A 22,526-nucleotide genomic window follows, 5' to 3' on the forward strand; every position below is an offset into this window, starting at 1 on the left:
TGTTTTCTGGTTCTGCTTGCTTCTAGATTCAGCATCAGTTCATGTAAATCTTTCCAGGACTTTCTAAAATCAGTCTGTTTATCATTTTTTATAGATCAATAATATTCCATTACTTCCATATGCTATAAACTTATTCAGCTATTCTCCAATTGATGGGCATCTACTTATTTTCCAATTCTTGCCACCACAAAAAGAGCTGCTACAAACATTTTTTTCACATGTGAGTCCCTTTTCCTCTTTTATGATCTCTTTAAAATATAGACCCAGGTGTAGAACTGCTGAATCAAAGGGTATGCACAGTTTTATATCCCTCTGGGTATAGTTCCAGATTGCTCTCCAGAATAGTTGGATCATTTCACAACTCCAACAACAATGCATTAATGTCCCAGTTTTTCACATCCTCTTCAACATTTGTCACTATCTTTTTCTTTCATCTTAGCCAGTTTGATAGGTGTGAGATGGTATCTTAGAATTGTTTTAATTTGCATTGCCCTAATCAATAATGATTTTCTTTTCATTTTTTCATATAACTAAGTGGTTTTAATTTCTTCATCTTAAAATTGTCTATTCATATTCTTTGACCATTTATCAATTGAGGAATCAAATTTCTTTATATTCTTTCTCATTTATCAAATGCTAAAAGACCCTGTACTAGGCACTGTATGGATCTCTTACACATGCAAGAAGAACATGCATTACCTTGGCAGCTTGAAATTGTACTTTCCTTATTCCTTAGTAGTCTATTTTGACTTTATTCTTGATCCTTACTTGTTACATAAGAGGTAGTATGGTATAGGGCAAAAAGCATTGATAGTGGAGTTACAATTATTATTCTACTTCTGATACTGTTGGTAGGATCTTGAGCAGATCACTTCAATTCTTTGTCTCAGTTTTATCATCTGTAAAGGAAGGAGGTTATACTCAATGCCCTCTCTTTCTAGTCTCTTTTATATCAAGATCTATGATCTCACCGTGTCCATGTTCTGGGCAAAAAAGTGTCATAGCAATTTAATATTTCTGGGGCAGATAATATGGGGAGTAAGTCAGATCAAGCTTAAAACTAAAATCTGAGTAAAAACCAACAAATGAGGTAAAGCACAAATTTCATTTTATACAGCCTTCACTAGGCCAGTTGGAGGAAATAGTTTACTATACAAGAATGAGAATTACCTAGTAAATTGTTTACATAAAACTCAATTGAATAGGTCAGATGATAAGCTTATCAAATTTTCTAAACAGAAAGCTGTGAGGAATAGCTAAGACATTAGATGTCAGAAGGAAGATCTAAAGATTTTATTTGGCTAGAACAAGGGGCTAAATTAAATCCATTTGGGTGAAATTTAATATGGATAAATATGAAGGCCTAAATTTGAGTTGAAAAAAAAAAAGTTTTACAAATATAAATTGGAAGAGGAATATGTTGTTAGCATTTCATGTGAAGACAAATTGATCTTCATTAAATATTTTTCCCAATAACATATAAAAACAATTTTTAACATTTATTTTTTAAAAATTTAAGTATCAAGTTCTTTCCCTTCCCCCTCATTGAGAAGACAAACAGTTTGATATATATTATACATGTATAGTTATGAAAACATCCATATTAGTCACGTTGTAAAAGAAAATACAAACAAAACAAGAAAATTAAATAAAAGTTTTTTAAAAGTATGTCAGTCTATATTCAGATTCCATCAATTTTCTTTCTGAAGATGAATAAATAGCATTTTTCATCTTAGAATTGTTTTGGATTATTGTATTGGTGAAAATAATTAAGTCATTCTTTGTACAATATTGCTGTTAATGTGTACAGTATTTCTTTGGTTCTTCACTTTGTATCAGTTCATATAAAAGTCATTTCTTTTAGCACAATAATATTCTATCACACTCATATACTATAACTTGTTTAGCAATTATGAAATTGGTAGGTATCCCCTCAATTTTCAATTCTTTGCCACTATACAAAGAGCTGCTATAAATATTTTTGTACATATATGCAGTTGCTGGGTCTAAGAGTATAGTCCTTTGGATATAATTCCAAATTGTTCTCTAGAATGTTTGAATGAGTTCACAGTTCAATCAGCAATGCATCAGTATCTCACTTCAACATTTGTTATTTTCCTTTTCTGTCATATTAACCAATCTAATAAGTATTCAGTGGTACCCCAGAGTTTTAATTTGCATTTCTCTAATTAGTCGTGATTTAGAGCATTTTTCATATTACTATAAATAGCTTTGTTACTTCATGTGAAAATTGCCTATTCGTATTCTTTGACTGTTTCATCAATTGGGGAATAACTATTTTATAAATTTGACTCTGTTTGCTATGTATTTGAGAAATGAGACCTATATCATAGAAACTTAATGTAAATTTTTTTTTCAGTTACAATTGCTGCTTTTCCCTGTATCCTATTCTCCTTATTTTGTTTACTCTGCCCATCCTCAAAAGTATTTTGTTTTGACTACTACTTCCCTCAATCTGCCCTCTTTTCCATTAGACCTCCACCCATTCACTTATCCTTTTCCTTTTCCACTTTTCTATACAGTATGATAGATTTCCATGCCCAAGTGTGTATGTTATTCCCTCTTTGAGTTAATTCTGATCAGAGTAAGGTTCAAGCACAAACCCCTTCCTTCCCCATCTTCCTTTCCACTGTTAAGAGTTCTTTCATGCATCTTTTTTGTGAGATAATTTACTCCTTCCATGCCTCTTTTCCCCCTTCTCCTAGTGTATACCTCTTTCTTGCCCATTCACTATCATCTCATCATATTCATCTCATACTCTTGTTCTCTATGTATACACCTTTTAACTGCCCTAATAACGCAAAAAGTTCTTGGGAATTGCAAGTATCATCTTCCCAAGGAGGATTGCACTCAGTTTAACCCTACTGAATCCCTTCCTGTTTACCTTTTTATACTTCTCTGGAATCTTGTACTTGAAAGTCAGATTTGATGATCTTTTTATCAATAATGTTTGAAAATCCTATTTCACTGAATGTTCATTTTTCCCTTGAAGGATTATATTGTTTTGTTATTAAGGTGATTTTTGGTTGTAATTCTAGCTCCTTTGTCTTCCCTTCAAGTCCTTCTATGCTTTTATGTAGAAGCTGCTAAATCTTGTATTATGCTGACTATAGCTACATAATATTTGAATTGTTTCTTTCTGGCTGCTTGCAGTAGTATTTTCTCCTTAATCTGGGACCTCTAGAATTTGGCTATAATTTCCCTGGGAGTATTTTTCAGGAGATGATTGATGGATTTTAAAAAAAATTTCCATTTTACTTTTTAGTTCTAGAATAGCAAGATAGTTTCATTGATAAATGATAAATTGATAAATTTTTTAAATATCATATCTTTCAGGTAATCCAATAGTTCTTAAATTATTTCTCTTGCATCTGTTTTCTGCTTTTTAAGGAGTTCTTTTCAATAGATTTTTGTACCTCTTTTTATCTTTTGGCCTATTTTTTTTAAGTGTTATTTTCTTCAGTATTTTTTGATGCCTCCTTTACCAAATTGTTGATTCTTTTATCATGATATTCTTGTATTAGAGTTCCAGGCAGAAAAAAATGCTTTTGATTATTCACAGACCAGAGCACAAACCAGGACAATAGTAAATCGCCCTCTCCTTAGATCATACCTTAGAAAACCTGAAAGAGACTCCTCTCTTCTCCGCCCCCATCCCCCAATACAAACTCTGAAAATAACTGCACAAAAAATATGAAGCTTGGAATCAGAGCCCAACTTTATATGTAAAGTTCAAAATCAAGACATAGGCTAGAAAAATGAGCAAAAAACAAAAGAAGAACCTGACCATAGAAAGTGACCATGGTGACAGGGAAGATCAAAAAACTCAGATGACAACAAAATCAAAACTGCTAAGACCTCAAAAAAAAAAAAAAAAAAGAAGAAGAAGAAGTGAATTGATCTCAGGTCCAAAAAAGTATTCCTGAAAAAAAAAAAAAATTTTTCCCCCTCTACTTCATTTTAAAAATCTTTTTTGAGTTCTTACTACTCTTCTGTCCTGTGCTCAGGTATGTAAGTGGCCATAAGCACTCTTTTCTGTCCTGGAGCAGTGATAAAGAAAGGTTCTTTGCTTCACTGTGTCTGTGTAAATACTGATGTACTGGTACATTTCCTTGACCTAGGATTACATCTGAAATCTGTATATGGGCAATTCAGGAGAGTCCTGCACTCAATATCAGCAGAGGGATTCTTATAATCGCCTTCTGACCAATTGTTCTATCACCTTATCTTATATAGACTGAGAGCTCTAGAAGCTGCTGTTATTGATTCAGTTGCCACTAAGGCCCTCTGTCGGCTTGCTGAGCCTGCTACTACCTTTCCAAGTTATTGCCTGCCCTGGATTGTGCTCTTTTCCTATTTTAGTTGCAATAGACCTTGCTGACATTTTAAATTATCTTGAGATAAAAAATTGTCTCACCTATCCTTTTGTGGGTTTTGCTCTAGAATTTGTTTTGAACATTTTGAAAAATTATCTAGAGGAAAATTTGGAAGACTGCAGTCTTGCCCCTATCTTTTCTCTGTCATCTTGGCTCTGCCTCCAAAGTTGTTAAATTTTAGTGACCTGCAGTGTGATTTGGATATCCAAAAACAAAACAACCCAAACCCAAATGAAGTTGTAAGCTGTATTAATAGAAGTATTATAATAAAGTAAGAAAAGGGGATAGTCAAACACTGTTTAGACATAGATAAACCATATCTGGACATATCTCCACAAAAGTGGAGGGGGGGGGGGAAAGCATACATTTTTGAACATGGACATTCTGTGGATTGATTTTTCTTGATTTTGCTAATTTTTGCAAGAGTTTTTTTTTTTTGGTCCCCCTTTTCATTTTTATTTGTGGTAAGGGAGTAAGAAGGAGTCACTATTTAGCAATTGCAGTCATTTTTTTATTTTTGCAGTTATTTCATTTGACTTTGTGACCCTTTTGAGAGTTTTCCTGGCAAAGATACTGAAGTGGTTTACCATTTCCTTCTCCAACTCATGTTACAAGTGAGGAATCAGGCAAATAGTATTAGATGACTAGTTCATATGGATAGTAAGTGACTTAAGGCTAGATTTTAACTCAGTAAGATGTGTCTTTTTGACTCCAGATTTGGCATTCTGGTTACAATGGTTACATTGTGCTACCAATTAGCAGTAGTGGTGCCAAAAATAAAAAGATCACTGAAACTTTTTTTTTTTTTTAATACTCAAAAGAGAATAGGAGAAATTTAGAAGGAAGCAAGGTATGTAGGATAGTTTTGAAAGTAACGTGTGTAATTTTATACATTATGCAATAGATATTCCTGGTTTTACACAGAATATTCTTTGTGTGTAGAAATGTCATTTTTTATAGTTTAAATTCAAAATATAAAAAATTAAATGTTTAAAGAAGATAAAAATGATAGTTTTCAGGTACATAATAAGAAATTTTCTGACAAACATGAACAATATGGTTTCTCTTTTTAATGATACTTTTGTTAGAAATGTAGATTCATTCTGGGAGCCTGGAGAAATTATTAGAATGTAATAAAAAAATTTTTTTAAATCCAAAAAGCATAAAATATTTTTCAAAATATCTTATTTTTCCCCAACCACATTTAAAAACTATTTTAACGTTCTTTTTTTTATTTTGAGTTCCAGATTCTCATCCTTCTTCTCCCCCTCCCTGAGACAGACAGCAAACAATTTAATGTAGGTTATGCATGGGCAATCATGAAGACATGTTTCCATGTTAGTCATGTCATAAAAAAAGACAAAATCTCTCCCTCCTCCCCCCTAAAAAAACCCCAAACATTAAAAAGATAAAGAGAGTGAAAAATAGTATGCTTGATCTTCATTTGAACTCCTTCAAATCTCTGGAAGTAGATAGCATTTTTTCATCATGAGTTCTTTGGAATTATCTTGCATCACTGGTGCTAAGAATAGCTCAGTCATTCATAATTAAGCATCATACAATATTGCTGTAACTGTGAACAAAAGTTTTCCTGGTTTTGTTCACTTTGCACCAGTTAGTGTAAGTCTTTCTAGATTTTTATGAAATTATTCTGCTCATCATTTTTATAAAAGCACAATAGGATTCCATTACAATCACATACTACAATTTGCTCAGATATTCCCTATTTGATGAATGTCCTTCAATAAGCATAAAGCATTTTAAAAAAAATAGATTGGAAAGATTTAACCTAGAAAAATAGAACATTTAGCAGAAAAGAGATGATTATTGGTTCCTTGTTATAGATAAGACTACATAGCCTCAGATATTGTTATTAATACAAAGATTCTTCAGCATTGTGAGATATTTAAAAGACAATTTTGTGAAAGAATTAATTTTGGCCTACTTAGTTTTGGAGAGCAGCACTAGAGCCAGTGGTTGGAAGGTATTGGTATTTGAAGGAGATAATAGAAATATTGACAATATTTGGAAAATATTCCAAATTTTGAGAGCTGTACAAAAATCGAATGTATTCATTTGAAAAGTGTAATGAGTTTGTCATCAAATGGAGCCATAGTGATTTTAGTATTTTAGTGGGGATTCCTATATCAAGTAATATTTGACAAGTTGGTCTTTGAAGATTTTGTCCTTACAAATCGAAATAAAGTATCAGTTAACAATTTCACTTTTATAACTATGAGCTGTTTATTATTAATTGCTTCCTTTTATTCAAATTAAAGGCTATAATGAAAAGCCCTTCTGGTTAGCCTATCTTATTATATTTATTTATCTAATCTTTGGAGATAGTCCATTTTATAGTTGTAATAACATGTAATTTATACAATATAAATGTTGTTTCACATACAACACAGTTTGAAAACTAATAAATTAAAAATAATGAGTTGTTTCCTACATAAATTTTAGTTGGTATTTTCTTCTGTTGTATCATGAATGTCAGCTAATAAAGTGATTGTTTTTTGTTTGATTTTCTTCAGCATCTTTGTTTAGAACAGTTTAAGACATGTTTTACAAATTTTAGATGAAGAACATCTTCTTAATCAAACAAAGAACAAAAATAGTATGTGGTAAATGAAAGAGAAAGATAGATGATAAAGTGACCACCAGAGTACTTGATCCTTATATTAAGGAGAAACATAATCTAGCTAACTTTCGCTTTATCTTAGAGATAGAATGGAAGCATGGATTTCAGAAAGGCAAGTAACAATAATGAAGGGGCAGATAGATGGCTCAGTGAATAGACTGGAGTTTGGAAGATTTGTATTCAAATCTGGCCTCTTAGGGCCTCTTAATAGTCACTTAATAAGTGTGTGATCCAGCCTGGGCAAGTCTTTTAAATTCTGTCTTAATCCACTGAAGAAGCAAACGGCAAATTACTTCAGTATCTCTGCCAAGAAAATCCCCTGGCCACTATAGTCCATGGGGTCACAAAGAGTTGGACATGATTTAGCATCTAAGCAGAAACAACATTGAAATTAATTTAAGATATTTAAAAACTATTTGTGTTAAAAGAGAACATTTTGATCATAATATTGGTGAGAAATTGGATGAATTAGAAAAGACATTTGTGTATTTTCTTTCCTTCTGGCATATAGAGTTGATAATATGGGATGGAGATGGGGGAATGCAAATGATCCCAGGATCATACCTTTACAGCTAGTAAGAATCCTTTGAGACCATCTCTTCTGATTACTTCCTTCAATAGATGGCCCAGAGAAGACTTGAGATTTGCCCATGGTGCCACAGGCCATAGAAGAACTAGGACTGAACCTCAGGTTCTCTGACTCCAAATCCAGCACTCTTTCCATTGAATTATTTCTCTGGACCATTATAGACGTCAAGGGGGGGAATATGCTGTAGCAATCCAGAGATATGTAGTAAGCATTTGTTTTCAGTAAGTGACAAAAAAGAGGCTCTGTATTTTTCTTTATAATGATATTATTCCAATTTAGGGCAGTAGCTTCTTTCTATATGTGCCTATTTTGACCTTGTACTAAAGTGTGGAAGTCAAGAGGAGAGGAACTGTTCAAAAATAGATTTTCCTTATAAATATCATTATATATCAAATTACTGATTAAAAAATAATCTTCATTCTTGGCAGTTTTTTGACTGAGAAATTCTATAGTGTGACATACAGCAAAGAAAAGATACAAAAGCATGCTGGTTGGGCTTTTTTTTTTTAATTATCACTTTTGAAGAAAACAATTCATTGTTTTCTTTTTTTTTTTTTTATTTATTTTTTTTTTAATTTTTTTTTATTTTTTTTTTTTATTTTATTTTATAATTATAACATTTTTTGACAGTACATATGCATGGGTAATTTTTTACAACATTATCCCTTGCACTTACTTCTATTCAGATTTTTTCCCTTCCTCCCCCAACCCCCTCCCCCTGATGGCAAGCAGTCTTATATATGTTAAATATATTACAGTATAATTTAGATACAATATATGTGTGTAGAACCAAATTTTTTGTTGCACAGGAAGAATTGGATTCAGAAGGTAAAAATAACAGTTTACATTCATTTCCCAGTCCTTTTCTGGATGTAGCTGGTTCTGTCCATCATTAATCAATTGGAATTGGATTAGCTCTTCTCTATGTTGTAGAAATCCACTTCCATCAGCATACATCCTCGTACAGTATCATTGTTGAAGTGTATAATGATCTTCTGGTTCTGCTCGTTTCACTCAGCATCAGTTGATGTAAGTCTCTCCAAGCCTCTCTGTATTTCTCCTGTTGGTCATTTCTTATAGAACAGTAATATTCCATAACATTCATATACCATAGTTTACCCAACCATTCTCCAATTGATGGACATCCATTCATCTTCCAGCTTCTAGCCACTATGAAAAGGGCTGCCACAAACATTTTGGCACATACAGGACCCTTTCCCTTCTCTAGTAGTTCCTTGGGGTATAAGCCCAGTAGTAGTATGGCTGGGTCAAAGGGTATGCACATTTTGATAACTTTTTGGGCATAATTCCAGATTGCTCTCCAGAATGGTTGGATTCTTTCACAACTCCACCAACAATGCATCAGTGTCCCAGTTTTCCCACAGCCCCTCCAACATTCATCGTTATTTGTTCCTGTCATTTTAGCCAATCTGACAGATGTGTAATGATACCTCAGAGTTGTCTTAATTTGCATTTCTCTGATCAATAGTGATTTGGAACACTCTTTTATATGAGTGGAAATAGTTTTAATTTCATCATCTGAAAATTGTCTGTTCATATCCTTTGACCATTTATCAATTGGAGAATGGCTTGATTTCTTATAAATTAAAGTCAATTCTCTGTATATTTTGGAGATGAGGCCTTTATCAGAACCTTTAACTGTAAAAATTTTTTCCCAATTTGTTACTTCCCTTCTAATCTTGTTTGCATTAGTTTTGTTTGTGCAGAAACTTTTTAATTTGGTGTAATCAAAATGTTCTATTTTGTGATCAATAATGGTCTCTAGTTCTCCCTTGGACACAAACTCCTTCCTCCTCCACAAGTCTGAGAGGTAAACCATCCCATGTTCCTCCAATTTATTTATGATTTCGTTCTTTATGCCTAAATCTTGGACCCATTTTGATCTAATCTTAGTATGTGGTGTTAAATGTGGGTCCATGCCTAGTTTCTGCCATACTAATTTCCAGTTTTCCCAGCAGTTTTTGTTAAATAATGAATTCTTATCCCAAAATTTGGGATCTTTGGGTTTGTCAAAGATTAGATTGCTATTTTTATTCACTATCTTGTCCTGTGAACCTAACCTATGCCACTGATCAACTAGTCTATTTCTTAGCCAATACCAAATGGTTTTGGTGACTGTTGCTTTATAATATAGCTTTAAATCAGGTACACTTAGACCACCTTCCTCTGACTTTTTTTTCATTAGTTCCCTTGCAATTCTCGACCTTTTATTCTTCCATATGAATTTTGTTGTTATTTTTTCTAGGTCATTAAAATAGTTTCTTGGGAGTCTGATTGGTATAGCACTAAATAAATAGATTAGTTTGGGGAGTATTGTCATCTTTATTATATTCGCTCGGCCTATCCAAGAACATTGAATGTCTTTCCAATTATTTAAATCTGACTTTATTTTTGTGGCAAGTGTTTTGTAATTTTGCTCATATAATTCCTGACTCTCCTTTGGTAGATATATTCCCAAATATTTGATACTATCGACTGTTATTTTGAATGGAATTTCTCTTTGTATCTCTTGCTGTTGGATTGTGTTGGTAATGTATAAAAATCCTGAGGATTTATGTGGATTTATTTTGTATCCTGCGACTTTGCTAAAATTCTGAATTATTTCTAATAGCTTTTTAGCAGAGTCTTTGGGGTTCTCTAAGTATACCATCATGTCATCTGCGAAAAGTGACAATTTGATTTCTTCATTTCCTACTCTAATTCCTTGGATCTCTTTCTCAGCTCTTATTGCCAAGGCTAGAGTTTCTAGTACTATATTGAATAGTAATGGTGATAGTGGGCAACCTTGTTTCACTCCTGATCTTACAGGGAAAGGTTCTAGTTTATCACCATTACATATGATGTTTACTGAAGGTTTTAAATATATGCTCCTTATTATTTTAAGGAATAGTCCATTTATTCCTATACTCTCAAGCGTTTTTAGTAGGAATGGATGTTGGATTTTATCAAATGCCTTTTCTGCATCTATTGAGATGATCATATGGTTTTTATTAATTTGATTATTAATATGGTCAATTATACTAATAGTTTTCCTAATATTAAACCATCCCTGCATTCCTGGTATAAATCCCACTTGGTCATAGTGTATTATCCTGGGGATGATTTTCTGAAGTCTATTTGCTAATATCTTATTTAAGATTTTAGCATCAATATTCATTAAGGAAATTGGTCTATAGTTTTCTTTCTCAGTTTTTGATCTACCTGGTTTAGGTATCAGTACCATGTCTGTGTCATAGAAGGAATTTGGTAGGACTCCTTCAATCCCTATTTTTTCAAATAGTTTACATAGCATTGGAGTTAGTTGTTCTTTAAATGTTTGGTAGAATTCACCTGTAAATCCATCTGGTCCTGGGGACTTTTTCTTAGGAAGTTGGTTAATAGCTTGGTCTATTTCTTTTTCTGAGATGGGACTATTTAAACTACTTACTTCTTCCTCTGTTAATCTGGGCAAGCTATATTTTTGAAGGTATTCTTCCATTTCATTTAAGTTATCGAATTTATCGGCATAAAGTTGAGCAAAGTAGCTCCTAACTATTGTTCTAATTTCCTCTTCATTAGTGGTGAGTTCACCCTTTTCATTTTCAAGACTATCAATTTGCTTTTTCTCTTTCCTTTTTTTAATCAGGTTTACTAAGGGTTTGTCTATTTTGTTGGTTTTTTCATAAAACCAACTCTTAGTTTTATTAATTAATTCAATAGTTTTTTTACTTTCAATTTTATTAATCTCACCTTTTATTTTTTGAATTTCAAGTTTTGTGTTTGTCTGGGGGTTTTTAATTTGTTCCTTTTCTAGCAATTTTAGTTGTAAACCCAATTCGTTGGCCCTCTCTTTCTCTATTTTATGCAGGTAGGCCTGTAGAGATATAAAACTTCCCCTAATTACTGCTTTGGCTGTATCCCACACATTTTGGTATGATGTCTCATTATTGTCATTTTCTTGGGTGAAGTTATTAATTATGTCTATGATTTGCTGTTTTACCCAATCATTCTTTAGTATAAGATTATTTAGTTTCCAATTATTTTTTGGTCTATTTTCCCCTGGCTTTTTATTAAATGTTATTTTGATTGCATTATGGTCTGAAAAGGATGCATTTACTATTTCTGCCTTACTGCATTTGATTTTGAGGTTTTTATGTCCTAGTATATGATCAATTTTTGTATAGGTTCCATGAACTGCTGAGAAGAAAGTATATTCCTTTCTGTCTCCATTTAGCTTTCGCCAAAGATCTATCATATCAAACTTTTCTAGTATTCTATTTACCTCTTTGACTTCTTTCTTATTTATTTTGTGGTTTGATTTATCTAATTCTGAGAGTGCAAGGTTGAGATCTCCCGCTATTATAGTTTTGCTATCTATTTCCTCTTGCAGCTCTCTTAATTTCTCTTTTAAGAATTTAGATGCTGCACCACTTGGTGCATACATGTTTAATATTGATACTGCTTCACTATTGATGCTTCCCTTTAGCAGGATATAATGCCCTTCCTTATCTCTTTTAATTAGATCAATTTTTGTTTTTGCTTGATCTGAGATGAGGATGGCTACTCCTGCTTTTTTGGTTTTGCCTGAAGCATAATAGATTCTGCTCCACCCTTTTACTTTTAGTTTGAATGTCTCACCCTGTTTCAGGTGTGTTTCCTGTAAACAACATATAGTAGGATTCTGACTTTTAATCCAGTCTGCTAACTGCTTCCTCTTTATGAGGCAGTTTGCCCCATTCACATTTATGGTTAGAAGGACTAATTCTATATTGCTTGCCATCCTATTAACCCCTGCTTATGCTTTTCCCCTTTCCTTCCCTTTTACCCTCCTATCCAGTATTAAACTGGTAAACACCACTTGCTTTTCACAGCCCTCCCTTTTTAGGATCCCTCCCCCACCTTAAAGATCCTCCCCTTATTTTACCCCTTTTCCTCAAAATTACTGTATTCCCTTCCCCTAGCTTACTCCTTCCCTTTCACTTTTCAATGAAGTGGAAGAAGTTTCACCATAAATCGAATATGTCTATTGATACACGCTATGTTCATCTCCCTCCTTTCTTTCTCTCAGATATAATAGGTTACCTTTGCCTCTTCATGAGATGTAGTACCACCACTTTGTACTTTTTTATGATATAATCTCCTTTCCACCTCTATTTTCTAAGACAAATTGTACATATGTTCTTTATATATATTTTTTGACAGAAGTATAGTTCTCAAGGTTTCTTTTTACCTTTTTTAGAAGTCTCTTGAGTTCTGTATTTGAAGATCAAACCTCTTATGTAGGTCTGGTTTTTTCATCAAAAATAGATGGAATTCATTTATTTCGTTAAATGTCCATCTTCTTCCCTGGAAAACGATGCTCATTCTTGCTGGGTAAGTTATTCTTGGCTGCATACCAAGTTCCTTAGCCTTTCGGAATATCATGTTCCAGGCCCTGCGTTCTTTTAATGTGGACGCTGCTAGATCCTGTGTTATCCTTATTGTGGATCCTCCATATCTGAATTGTTTTTTTCTAGCAGCTTCCAATATCTTTTCCTTTGTCTGATGGTTCTTGAACTTGGCCACTATATTTCTTGGCGTTTTGATTTTAGGGTCCCTTTCAGTAGGTGATCGATGAATTTTCTCAATGTCTATTTTACCCTCTGTTTCCAAAACGTCTGGGCAGTTCTCTTTGATAATTTCCTCGAAAATGGTGTCCAAGCTCTTTTTTTTTCCCATTTTTCAGGGAGTCCGATTATTCTCAAATTGTCTCTCCTGGATCTGTTTTCCAGGTCTGTTGTCTTTCTGGTAAGGTACTTGACAGTCTTTTCAATTGTCTCATTTCTTTGGTTTTGCTTGACTCCCTCTTGGTTTCTCCTTGAGTCATTCATTTCTACTTGTTCCAGTCTAATTTTCAATGATGTATTTTCTTCACTCACTTTTTTTATATCTCTTTGTAATTGTCCAATTGAGTTTTTATCTTCTATGGAATTTTTTTCCATTTTATCCATTTTATTTTTTAGAGAGCTGATTTCTTTTTGCAGCTCACTAATCCTGTTTTCCTTGGAGTTGTTTACCTTTTCCAGCTCACTAATCTTGTTTCTCAATGATTTGATTTCTTTATCCATTCTGTCTTTGAATGCATGGGATGACTTCTCCAGGCTCTCTTGCCAAGCTTCCCTTTCCTTTTCCCATTTCTCTTCCAGCTCTCTTGTGAGAGCCTTTTTTATTTCCTCTATGAGGTTCTTTTGTATTGAGGAGCAGCTTATATCCCTCCCAGGGGATACATCTGGGGACATTCTGTTCCTAGTCTCCTCAGCTTTTGAAGTCTGCTCCCTCTCCACACAAAAGCTGTCAATGGTTAGAGCCCTTTTGAATTTTTTATTCATTTTGTCAGAATCAAAGAAAACAAACTGACAAGAGAAGCAATTGGTCTGTTTTGCGGGGGATAGGGCTGGATGTTATTAATGGGCTTCCTCTACAGACTGGGGATAGGGCAGCAGAGAGCCACTAACAGAACAGCAATGACTGTACTGAGTCTGCGCTCTGAGGCTCCGAGAACGCACCGAGTCAGTCCAGGTGGGGGTTGGGGGTGGCCGGGCTCTGAGAGACGCTGGCTTTCTGGGGTTTTAATCTTCACCTCCGGTGTTTACACCCTCTCTGCTGCTCCTGGGTTGCTGCCAAGACGGAGCATCCACACTGGGGCAAAAGCCCTTTCGCAGAAACGGCAGAGATCACACCCCTCCCCCTCCGGTCTGAGCTGTGTGAGCTGCCTGTCTTGCTCTGGCTGTCTGCCCTCAGTCTGCGCCCAGTCTGATTGACCCTCCCCCGAACAAACACAGACCTTTTCTGGCGACTTTCAAGGATGTCTTCTCTTGGTGATAATTTGTGGATTTCTTTCTGGGTCAAGCATTAAGTCAGAGGCTTGTCATGAAGTAAGTTCTGAGAGAAAGCGAGGAGCTCAAGCAGCTGTCTGCCTCCACGCCGCCATCTTAGCCGGAAGTCCAATTCATTGTTTTCAATAGTTGTATCTATTACATAGATTAGGGTGCAGGATATAAAATCTTTGAAGGCAGAGATTATTTTTAATTTCTTTTTCTATATCCCCTAATAAATGTTGATTATATCCTCTATTTACTTTGGCATAGGAATTACTGAACCAAGTATGTGTTGATATCCTTTCCACGTGTGAGAACTACATTTCTAAAGTTGTTCTTAAAGAAGGTGGAACAGTCAATATGGAAGAAGACTTACTGGTAAGCATCTACCCTTTTTAGCCTTCCTTTTCTCCTTTTTTAATGTCCAGCTTTAAAAAAAATTTTTTTAAATTTAATATACATCTCAAACATTGCTGGAGAATTAGGGCTTCTTGAGTGGATGCCCATCTGTTGGACAATGGCTGAATAAGTTATGGTGTATGAATGTTATGGAATATTATTGTTCTGTAAGAAACAATCAGGAAGATAATTTTAGAGAGGTTTGGGAAACTTACATGAATTGATCCCTAAGTGAAATGAACAGAAGCAGGAGATCATTGTACATGACAACATCAATATTATATGACGATCAGTTCTGATGAATATGACTCCTTCCAACAATGAGATGATTGATCCCAACTCCAGTGATCTTGTGATGAAGAGAGTTATCTACACCCAGAGAGAGAGAGGACTGTGGGAATTGACATAACATTTTCACTTTATTTGATGTCCACTTGCATTTTGTTTTCTTACTCATTTTTCTTTCCTTTTTGATCTGATTTTTTTGTGCAATAAGAGCATTGTATAAATATGTTTACACATTTGGATTTAACATATATTTTAACATGTATAACATATATTAGATTGCTTGCCATATAGAGGAAAGGATGGGGGGAAGAATGGGAAAATCTGAAAAAGGCTCTGCAAGGGTCAATGTTGAAAAATTATCTGTGCATATGTTTTGAAAATAAAGTTTTTTTAAAAATAAATTTAAAATAAATAATTGTTTTTAAAAAAAGAATTAGGGCTTTTACTGAATTAAAAAAACCCCCAACAATTTTTTGTTTACATTTGGTTACATTATTATTTATAGAATAACTCTGTGAGAAACTTGATTACAACAGGACAAACATAAAAATGTTATATGTTAGTTAAAAGCAAACATAGAAATAATAAGGAAAGTAAATGATGAATTGAGTTTACTTATCACCTTTTGAAAGAGAAAAGTACCTTGTAAAATATTGGAGTTTCTAAATATAGAATCAGGCAGTTAGTGCTGGATGGCTCCAAAATAATGTCTAAAATAAAAATGAGATGCTTTAGAATTCAAAACAAATCTGACCTCTGAGAGGCATGATTTTTTTTTTTACACAATCTTCCTATACTCCCTGCTTTGAAATATATTTCAGTGCAAGGCATTCCTTTGAAGGGTATAGTGAATGTTTAGCTAATTAACTGATTTATGGGCTGCAAGTCAAAAAATATTTTGTGGTAACTGAAAAATATCAATATTAGCATCTGACACCATCTAGTGAAGGCAATAATAAGTTAATTCTTTTTTTTTCTTTTTCTTTTTTTTTTTTCCCTGAGGCTGGGGTTAAGTGACTTGCCCAGGGTCTCACAGCTAGGAAGTGTTAAATGTCTGAGCTGGTGCTCTATCCACTGTGCCACCTAGCTGCCCCCAATAAGTTAATTCTTGATGCTATTCAATACAGGCCATTATTTTTAAAGATCAGGTCATTTTTCTAATCCATCTAAAACTTAAGAGAAAACCTTCCTTATATAGTCCCTTTTTCCTTTGCTAGCCTAGCACTTGCAGTTTGGAGTGATTGAAAACCATTTTTATTTTTCAGAGAAGAATGTTAGTGCCTAAGGCATTATTCTGTATATATTTTTATATTAAGTATCAGTAACATAAGGAATGAAAATCAGATAATACTGTTATGTTAAATATTTCACCAACATTTATGGCATAGTTAAAATAAATATAAAGAGGATTTTTTTCAGAGTGAAATAATTGGATTTTATTAAATGAACTTCTTATTATCATTGTCATATATTCAGCCAAAAACATATTTAAGATTATAAACTCTATTTTTGAGCTAAGGACTTCAGGTTTCTTTTGGTCCATTAGGAAGAATGGTCATTTTAAAGATTTTGGGGGTTTCCTGTCAGTTTTACTTTTGATGAGATAAGTTAGCCTAAAATGTTTTTTTAATACCTAACAACTTAACATTTCAGGGCACAAAGGAGAAAAATGTTATTAGCTAATGGTAACCATAATTTGTCTCATTCTGGTTTTTGGCTTATTTTATCCAGAACAGTTGCCCCTGACTTTGTTGTTGAAAAATGATACATCAATTATGAAATTAATTCTTTTTCTCCATGTTTGTCTACAAAACTGTTTCTCTGTAGGTGAGACATATTTTTACCTTAGGAGAAGTGGCCCAGCTGTGTCCAGCCAAAGTGGGAAAACGTGTCTTCCTTCTGATTCAATCTATTCTGGCTTCTGTTGATGAAGACCAATGTAAGGCACATGAACTTAGTTATTATCTCAATGTAATACAGCACTGCCAAAAGACAATATTAACATAATTAATATATGCAAATTTTTACTTTTTTTCTGCCTCCTCAGTACCTTCATCTCAAGATAATTATAATCTTCCAGCTTCTCAACCACTGTCCCAGTTCAGAGGCTCTGTCATGCCTCCACTGATAAGAGCCCACACTGTCATTACTTTAGGTAAGAGTAGCATAAGAACATTGTTATGAAAAACTGATTCTTCATTTTTTGCCTTTAAATACTTTTGTAGTTCCTTAAATAAGAATAATCATGGTACTGTATTACAAGTTCCTGAGTTTACAATTGCTATAGCTATAGTTTTTAGAAATAATGTCTAGTAGCATGCCCAAATTTCCATGTATAGTGGAATGCTAATGGTAATGCATTGATGATACTTTGATCTTTATTATATGAAACTGTTAGACTTAGAAAATTCCTGTGTTGGATTAAAGAGAAAGGGATCCAAGAACATGCTATTGTATTGCAATTCTAAACATATGTATGTTTTCCTTGATTCTTGACAAGAGGAACACATCATTTATCAGAAGTCAGCATTTATAAAAGGAGGTTTTAGGTATTGAGAACATTTCTTTGTGAACCATAACTGTTAAAGAAGCTTAAAAAAACCCTCTTAGAAATGAATTAAATAAATTAAAATTAAATTAATAAAATTAAAAATGGAAATTAATAAATTAAATTAAAATTTACTGTTCTTTAAGGTAATTTTTTTAAATGTCTGCATTTATATAGCACTTCCTGTATATTAAGTATATGCTTATTATAAAAAATTATCTCATTTGATCCTTACAACAACCCTGTGAGGCAGGTGCTAATATCCCCATTTTACAGTTGAGGAAAGTGAGCCAAATAGGACTGGTGACTTGTCTAGAGTAATATAGCTAGTAACTGAGACTGGATTTGAATTCAGGTCTTTTTGATCCCAGGCCTATTACTTTATCCACTGTAGCATCAGCTATCTGAAATAGCTAAAAATTTCAGTAGGTTTCCCTCCCATTAGAAGGAATAAATAAATAAAATTAATGACATATTTTCTTTCATACTTACTCAGTACCTGCTCAGTTTAGTTGATATTTATTGAGTTGCCATCAAATTGCATTATGTAGTATGTAAAGCACTAGCCCAAGAGTCAAAAACTTAGGTTCTAGTCATGGTTCCACTGAGATTATGAAGTTATTTGCACAAGAGTATATCTATATTAAAGAAAACTTGGAGAGGTAATGAGGTGGAATAGAAAAGACACTGAATTAATTATGAGGAAACATGGTTCCTAATCCCATTCCTGTGAGTTAAACTTTCTAGTTCTTTATTACTTTGTGGAAAAAGAAATTAGATTAGGTCTGTGGTGTCATACTCAGAAAGAAGGACCTGTAAACCATACAAAAGACTTCCTTTGGGCCTCATATTTGCTAAGTTTAAAAATATATTATCTGTATTGTTTTTATTCATTTGCTTGCTTATTGTTTATTTTGTTAAATATTTCCCAGTTACATTTTAATTTGATTTGGGTTGCAATTGGTAGTGTTATGGGCTATATACGACCCACAGGGCACATGTTTAACACTTCTGTACTAGATGATCTAAAGTTCTTTTTTGTTTAGGAGAAGTCTGGGAAAGACACAAAGATAGGGATATAGAGCTGTACATATTTGAGAAGTAAGCTATCTTGTCCAGAACTCAGTGTATATGAAGGAGGTTGATGTGTAGTAAGCTTTGCCTACTCCAAGGGATGGAGTCAATTTTAAGGCGTTTTAAATACCAGAGGAATTTGTTGTTATTATTTTGGAGGCAATAGGAGGCTAGTGGAGTTTCATAGATTGTAGAGTGACAACAATCAGACCTTTGCTTTAGGAAAATGGACTTGAGAACTGTGTGAGGGATGGATTAGAGAAGGTAGAGAACAATGAGAAAGACATTATAATAGTCCAGGCAAGAAATAATGGAGATTTGAACTAATGCTTCAGCCATATGAGTGTATATAAGAGAATGGATGTGAAGATATGATTGATAGTACCCTGAAACTCATTGTAGGAAAAAGTAAGAGTCATTGGTGACTTTGAGATTACAAACCTAGGTGAGTGGAATATAAGGGAGAGCTTAAGGAGAAAGATGAGTTCTGTTTGGACATGTGAGATGCTTATGAGAGTTGGAGAATGATGTAGAATTGATGCTCAGAAGATATAGTAGAATGTATATTTAAATATTGGTTATATCTATAGAGAAATAGTTGAATCCATCAATTACCCATTGATAACATCATCAAGAAAGAATATGGGGGAAAAAAGGACAAGGATTGATTTCTAAGATACACTCACACCAAGAGGGATCATGAATAATGATCCAACAGGAAACTGAGAAGGATAAGGCAGGTAGTTGAAGACCCCAGAGAGAGCTAGTTCATGAAAATCTAGGATAGAAAGAGTATTCAAAGAGTTTGGCTGTGAAAGAGAGAACAGGTTCAATAACTTGAGCCCATGGTATGAAGTAAAGGGATTTTTGTTGTTTGTTAGTTTGTTTTTTAAGTGGGGGAATCATAAACATGATTTGCATCATAGGGAAGGAGTCAGTAAGTAGAAATAGAAAATTAGTGAAGTGGAATTACAGGGGTAATGATTCTAGATGCAAAAACCAGAGGAAAGGATGGGAGGGGATGAGATCAAGGGCACAGTTAGAGAAGTCAACTATGGATTGTAGGAAGGCTACTCCGTAGAATATGCAAAAAGAAGGTAATGGGATGACCTCAATTTTTTCAGTGAAGTATGAAATGAAAGTTTTTGAAAGAGGTACAGAAGATAAGGGGATATTAACAACCATGGTAGGGGGCCGAGTAGTAGAATACAAGATTTGCCTTGCTGCAGTTAGGGCCCAGTTGAGATTAGATAAAAACATAGTGGATTTACCCTAGTAGCATGTGAATAAGAATGGAAAAGAAAGGTAGCCATGTAATATATTGCAAAAGTTAATAATGTATTTAAGGACTTATGGATTGAGAATTCACTTGTTTAAATAATATCTATGTGTTATCAAAAATAGTTGTGGAAAAACCAATTGTTCATCAAAGTTATGTATAATACTCAAGGCAGTAATATATCTTCCTTTTGGAAAATTAAAGATTTATCAAAATGTTGTGAACTAAAAAAAAAGTGTTAGTGGGTAGGGATAAGGAGCATAAGTAGAAGTTTGTCAAGGCAGAAGAAGCAAATGAACGAGAATACAAATAGTTAGGACATAGAGGAAATAAATAACAACCACTAAGAAAATGCAATTCTTGCATTTTGGATTCCAAGTTCAGTGCCTCATCTGTTAAGTTTTCTTGGTTCCTTTCAGGTATATATTATTTGTAAGGCTGATACATTGCTTAATAGACAAAGGTAGTTTGTTTTATTAGGCTTTGACTCTTCATGGAATGCTTCTCATAGAATCTCTAGTATTTACTTTAAAGATTACTTTGCCTTGAACTATTTTTAATATGTGCAATTTTAATTTAGTTTCTTATTATATTGGCTTCATGCTGATTGATTTGTATTGACTTATAGTAAATGAAAATTTAGCCTCAGATTATTTAGACATAAAATAGAACATGCCATTATTGATTAATTCTCTCCTATTACAGGCAAATTATGTTTGCAGCATGAAGATCTTGCAAAGAAGTGCATTGCAGCCCTGGTGCGTGAGCTGGAAGTGTGTGAAGAAGTGGCAGTCCGTAACAATGTGATTATTGTTCTGTGTGATCTGTGTATTCGCTACACGGTCATGGTGGACAGATACATTCCCAATATCTCTGTGTGTCTGAAGGACTCAGATCCTTTCATCCGAAAGCAGACTCTTATTTTGCTGACCAATCTCTTACAGGTAGGTAAAGTTTGTGCAATTAAAGCCATAAATAGCTTCTATGAGCAAGGCACAATATTAGACACTAGTATACAATGGTGAAAAACTGTCTTCAAGGAACTTACAGTCATAATAAGGAGTTATGAAAAGTATATAAGTAAAAATAAAACAAGATAGAATTCAATAAGGGCCAAGGAAAGTTCCAAACAAATTCTATTAGACAATTTTGGCAAGGGGGAGATCTCTCATCTGAGGATGTGTGAAAATTTGAGTATTGCAATAGACAAAGGTATGTATGGAAGAGTACCTTCTAAGTCATAAAAGATGGCTCCTACACATGCTAACAAGTGGTGAAATAAAGGATATTTTGGTTCCTCAAAAAGGGTATGGCAAATTATCTGAGGACAGGGACTCTTTCAGTTTTATCTTGGTATCTCCAAAGCTTAGAATAGTGCCTATCATAAAACAGGAACTTAATACTTGCTGTGCCATAGAAGCCAAGAATTAGTCAATTTTCAAAAGCTATAGAAAGCTCAGAAAGTCTAAATCTTAGGAAAAAGTACCAGATTTTGTCTATTTGGCATCTCCCATTTCCTTTAAGACATAGTACATTTCTTAAACTCAACATGTCCTAAACTAAATTCAGTATCTTTTCTCCAACCTCCCTACTCTTTCTCCCTGTTACTGTCAGGATCATCACCAACCTTCTAATCCCCTAGGCAAGTAATTTAGGTGTCATTCTCAATTCCTCACTAATCATTCTATTTTCATAGTTTGATTTAACTTTTTCATCATCATTCCTCCTTTTCTTCTCTGATAACTGCTACTATATTAGTATAAGCTTCTATTGCCTCACATTTGGACTTGCAAATGCTGGTGAGTTTGTCTGGCAAAAGTCTCTTCCCACTGCAATCCATCCTCCATCTACCAAAGTTATTTACCTGAAGTACAGGGTTGACCATGTTACCCTGTTCTATAAACTTCAGTAGCTTTGTGACCTCTAGGGAAAAATCCTTTTAGTATTCGAATCCCTTCATAACTTATTATTTCCTCTCCCTTCTAACCCCCTTCCAGTCTTAAGAAATCTTCTTCACCATGTCTTCTTTACTCCAGTGATATTGGCCTTCTGTGATACTGTTTCACAAATAAGATAATCCACACCTTGGTTTCAGGGATTTTCACTGGCTGTCTCTTGTGCTGGGAATGCTTTCCTTCCTCATTTCTGCCTCCCTTCAAGTCCCAACTAAAATCCCATTTTCTACAGGAAGCTTTTCCCAATCCTCTTACTTTTAGTACCTTCCTTCTTTTAATTATTTTTTATTTATCTCTGTATAGGTTTTTTGCACATATTTGGTGTCTCCCCTATTAGATTATAGCTCCTTGAGCAGCAGAGACTGTCTCTTGCCTTTTTTTAGTGTATCCTTAACACAGTGCCTGCCCCTAGTAGGCACTTAATAATTTCTTATTGATTAATTGATTGACAATTTAGTGTTATCTGGTGATTTTGGAAAAAGCAGTTTTAGAAGAAGGA

General features: G+C 33.9%; 1 protein-coding gene across 2 annotated transcripts in view; it reads left to right on the forward strand.

Moving 5' to 3' along the window:
• The window catches only part of NCAPD3 (non-SMC condensin II complex subunit D3), a 113,168-nt gene that overhangs the window by 45,428 nt on the left and 45,214 nt on the right, over positions 1–22,526 (forward strand). For both annotated transcript variants that reach the window (XM_074303749.1, XM_074303750.1), the window contains exons 20-23: positions 14,755–14,862; positions 16,999–17,110; positions 17,219–17,326; positions 20,778–21,016. In XM_074303749.1, coding sequence (XP_074159850.1) covers positions 14,755–14,862; positions 16,999–17,110; positions 17,219–17,326; positions 20,778–21,016 — 567 coding nt within the window. The remainder of the gene's footprint in view (positions 1–14,754; positions 14,863–16,998; positions 17,111–17,218; positions 17,327–20,777; positions 21,017–22,526) is intronic.

The sequence above is a fragment of the Sminthopsis crassicaudata genome, chromosome 3 (genome assembly GCF_048593235.1).
Source record: "Sminthopsis crassicaudata isolate SCR6 chromosome 3, ASM4859323v1, whole genome shotgun sequence".
Lineage (NCBI taxonomy): Eukaryota > Metazoa > Chordata > Mammalia > Dasyuromorphia > Dasyuridae > Sminthopsis > Sminthopsis crassicaudata.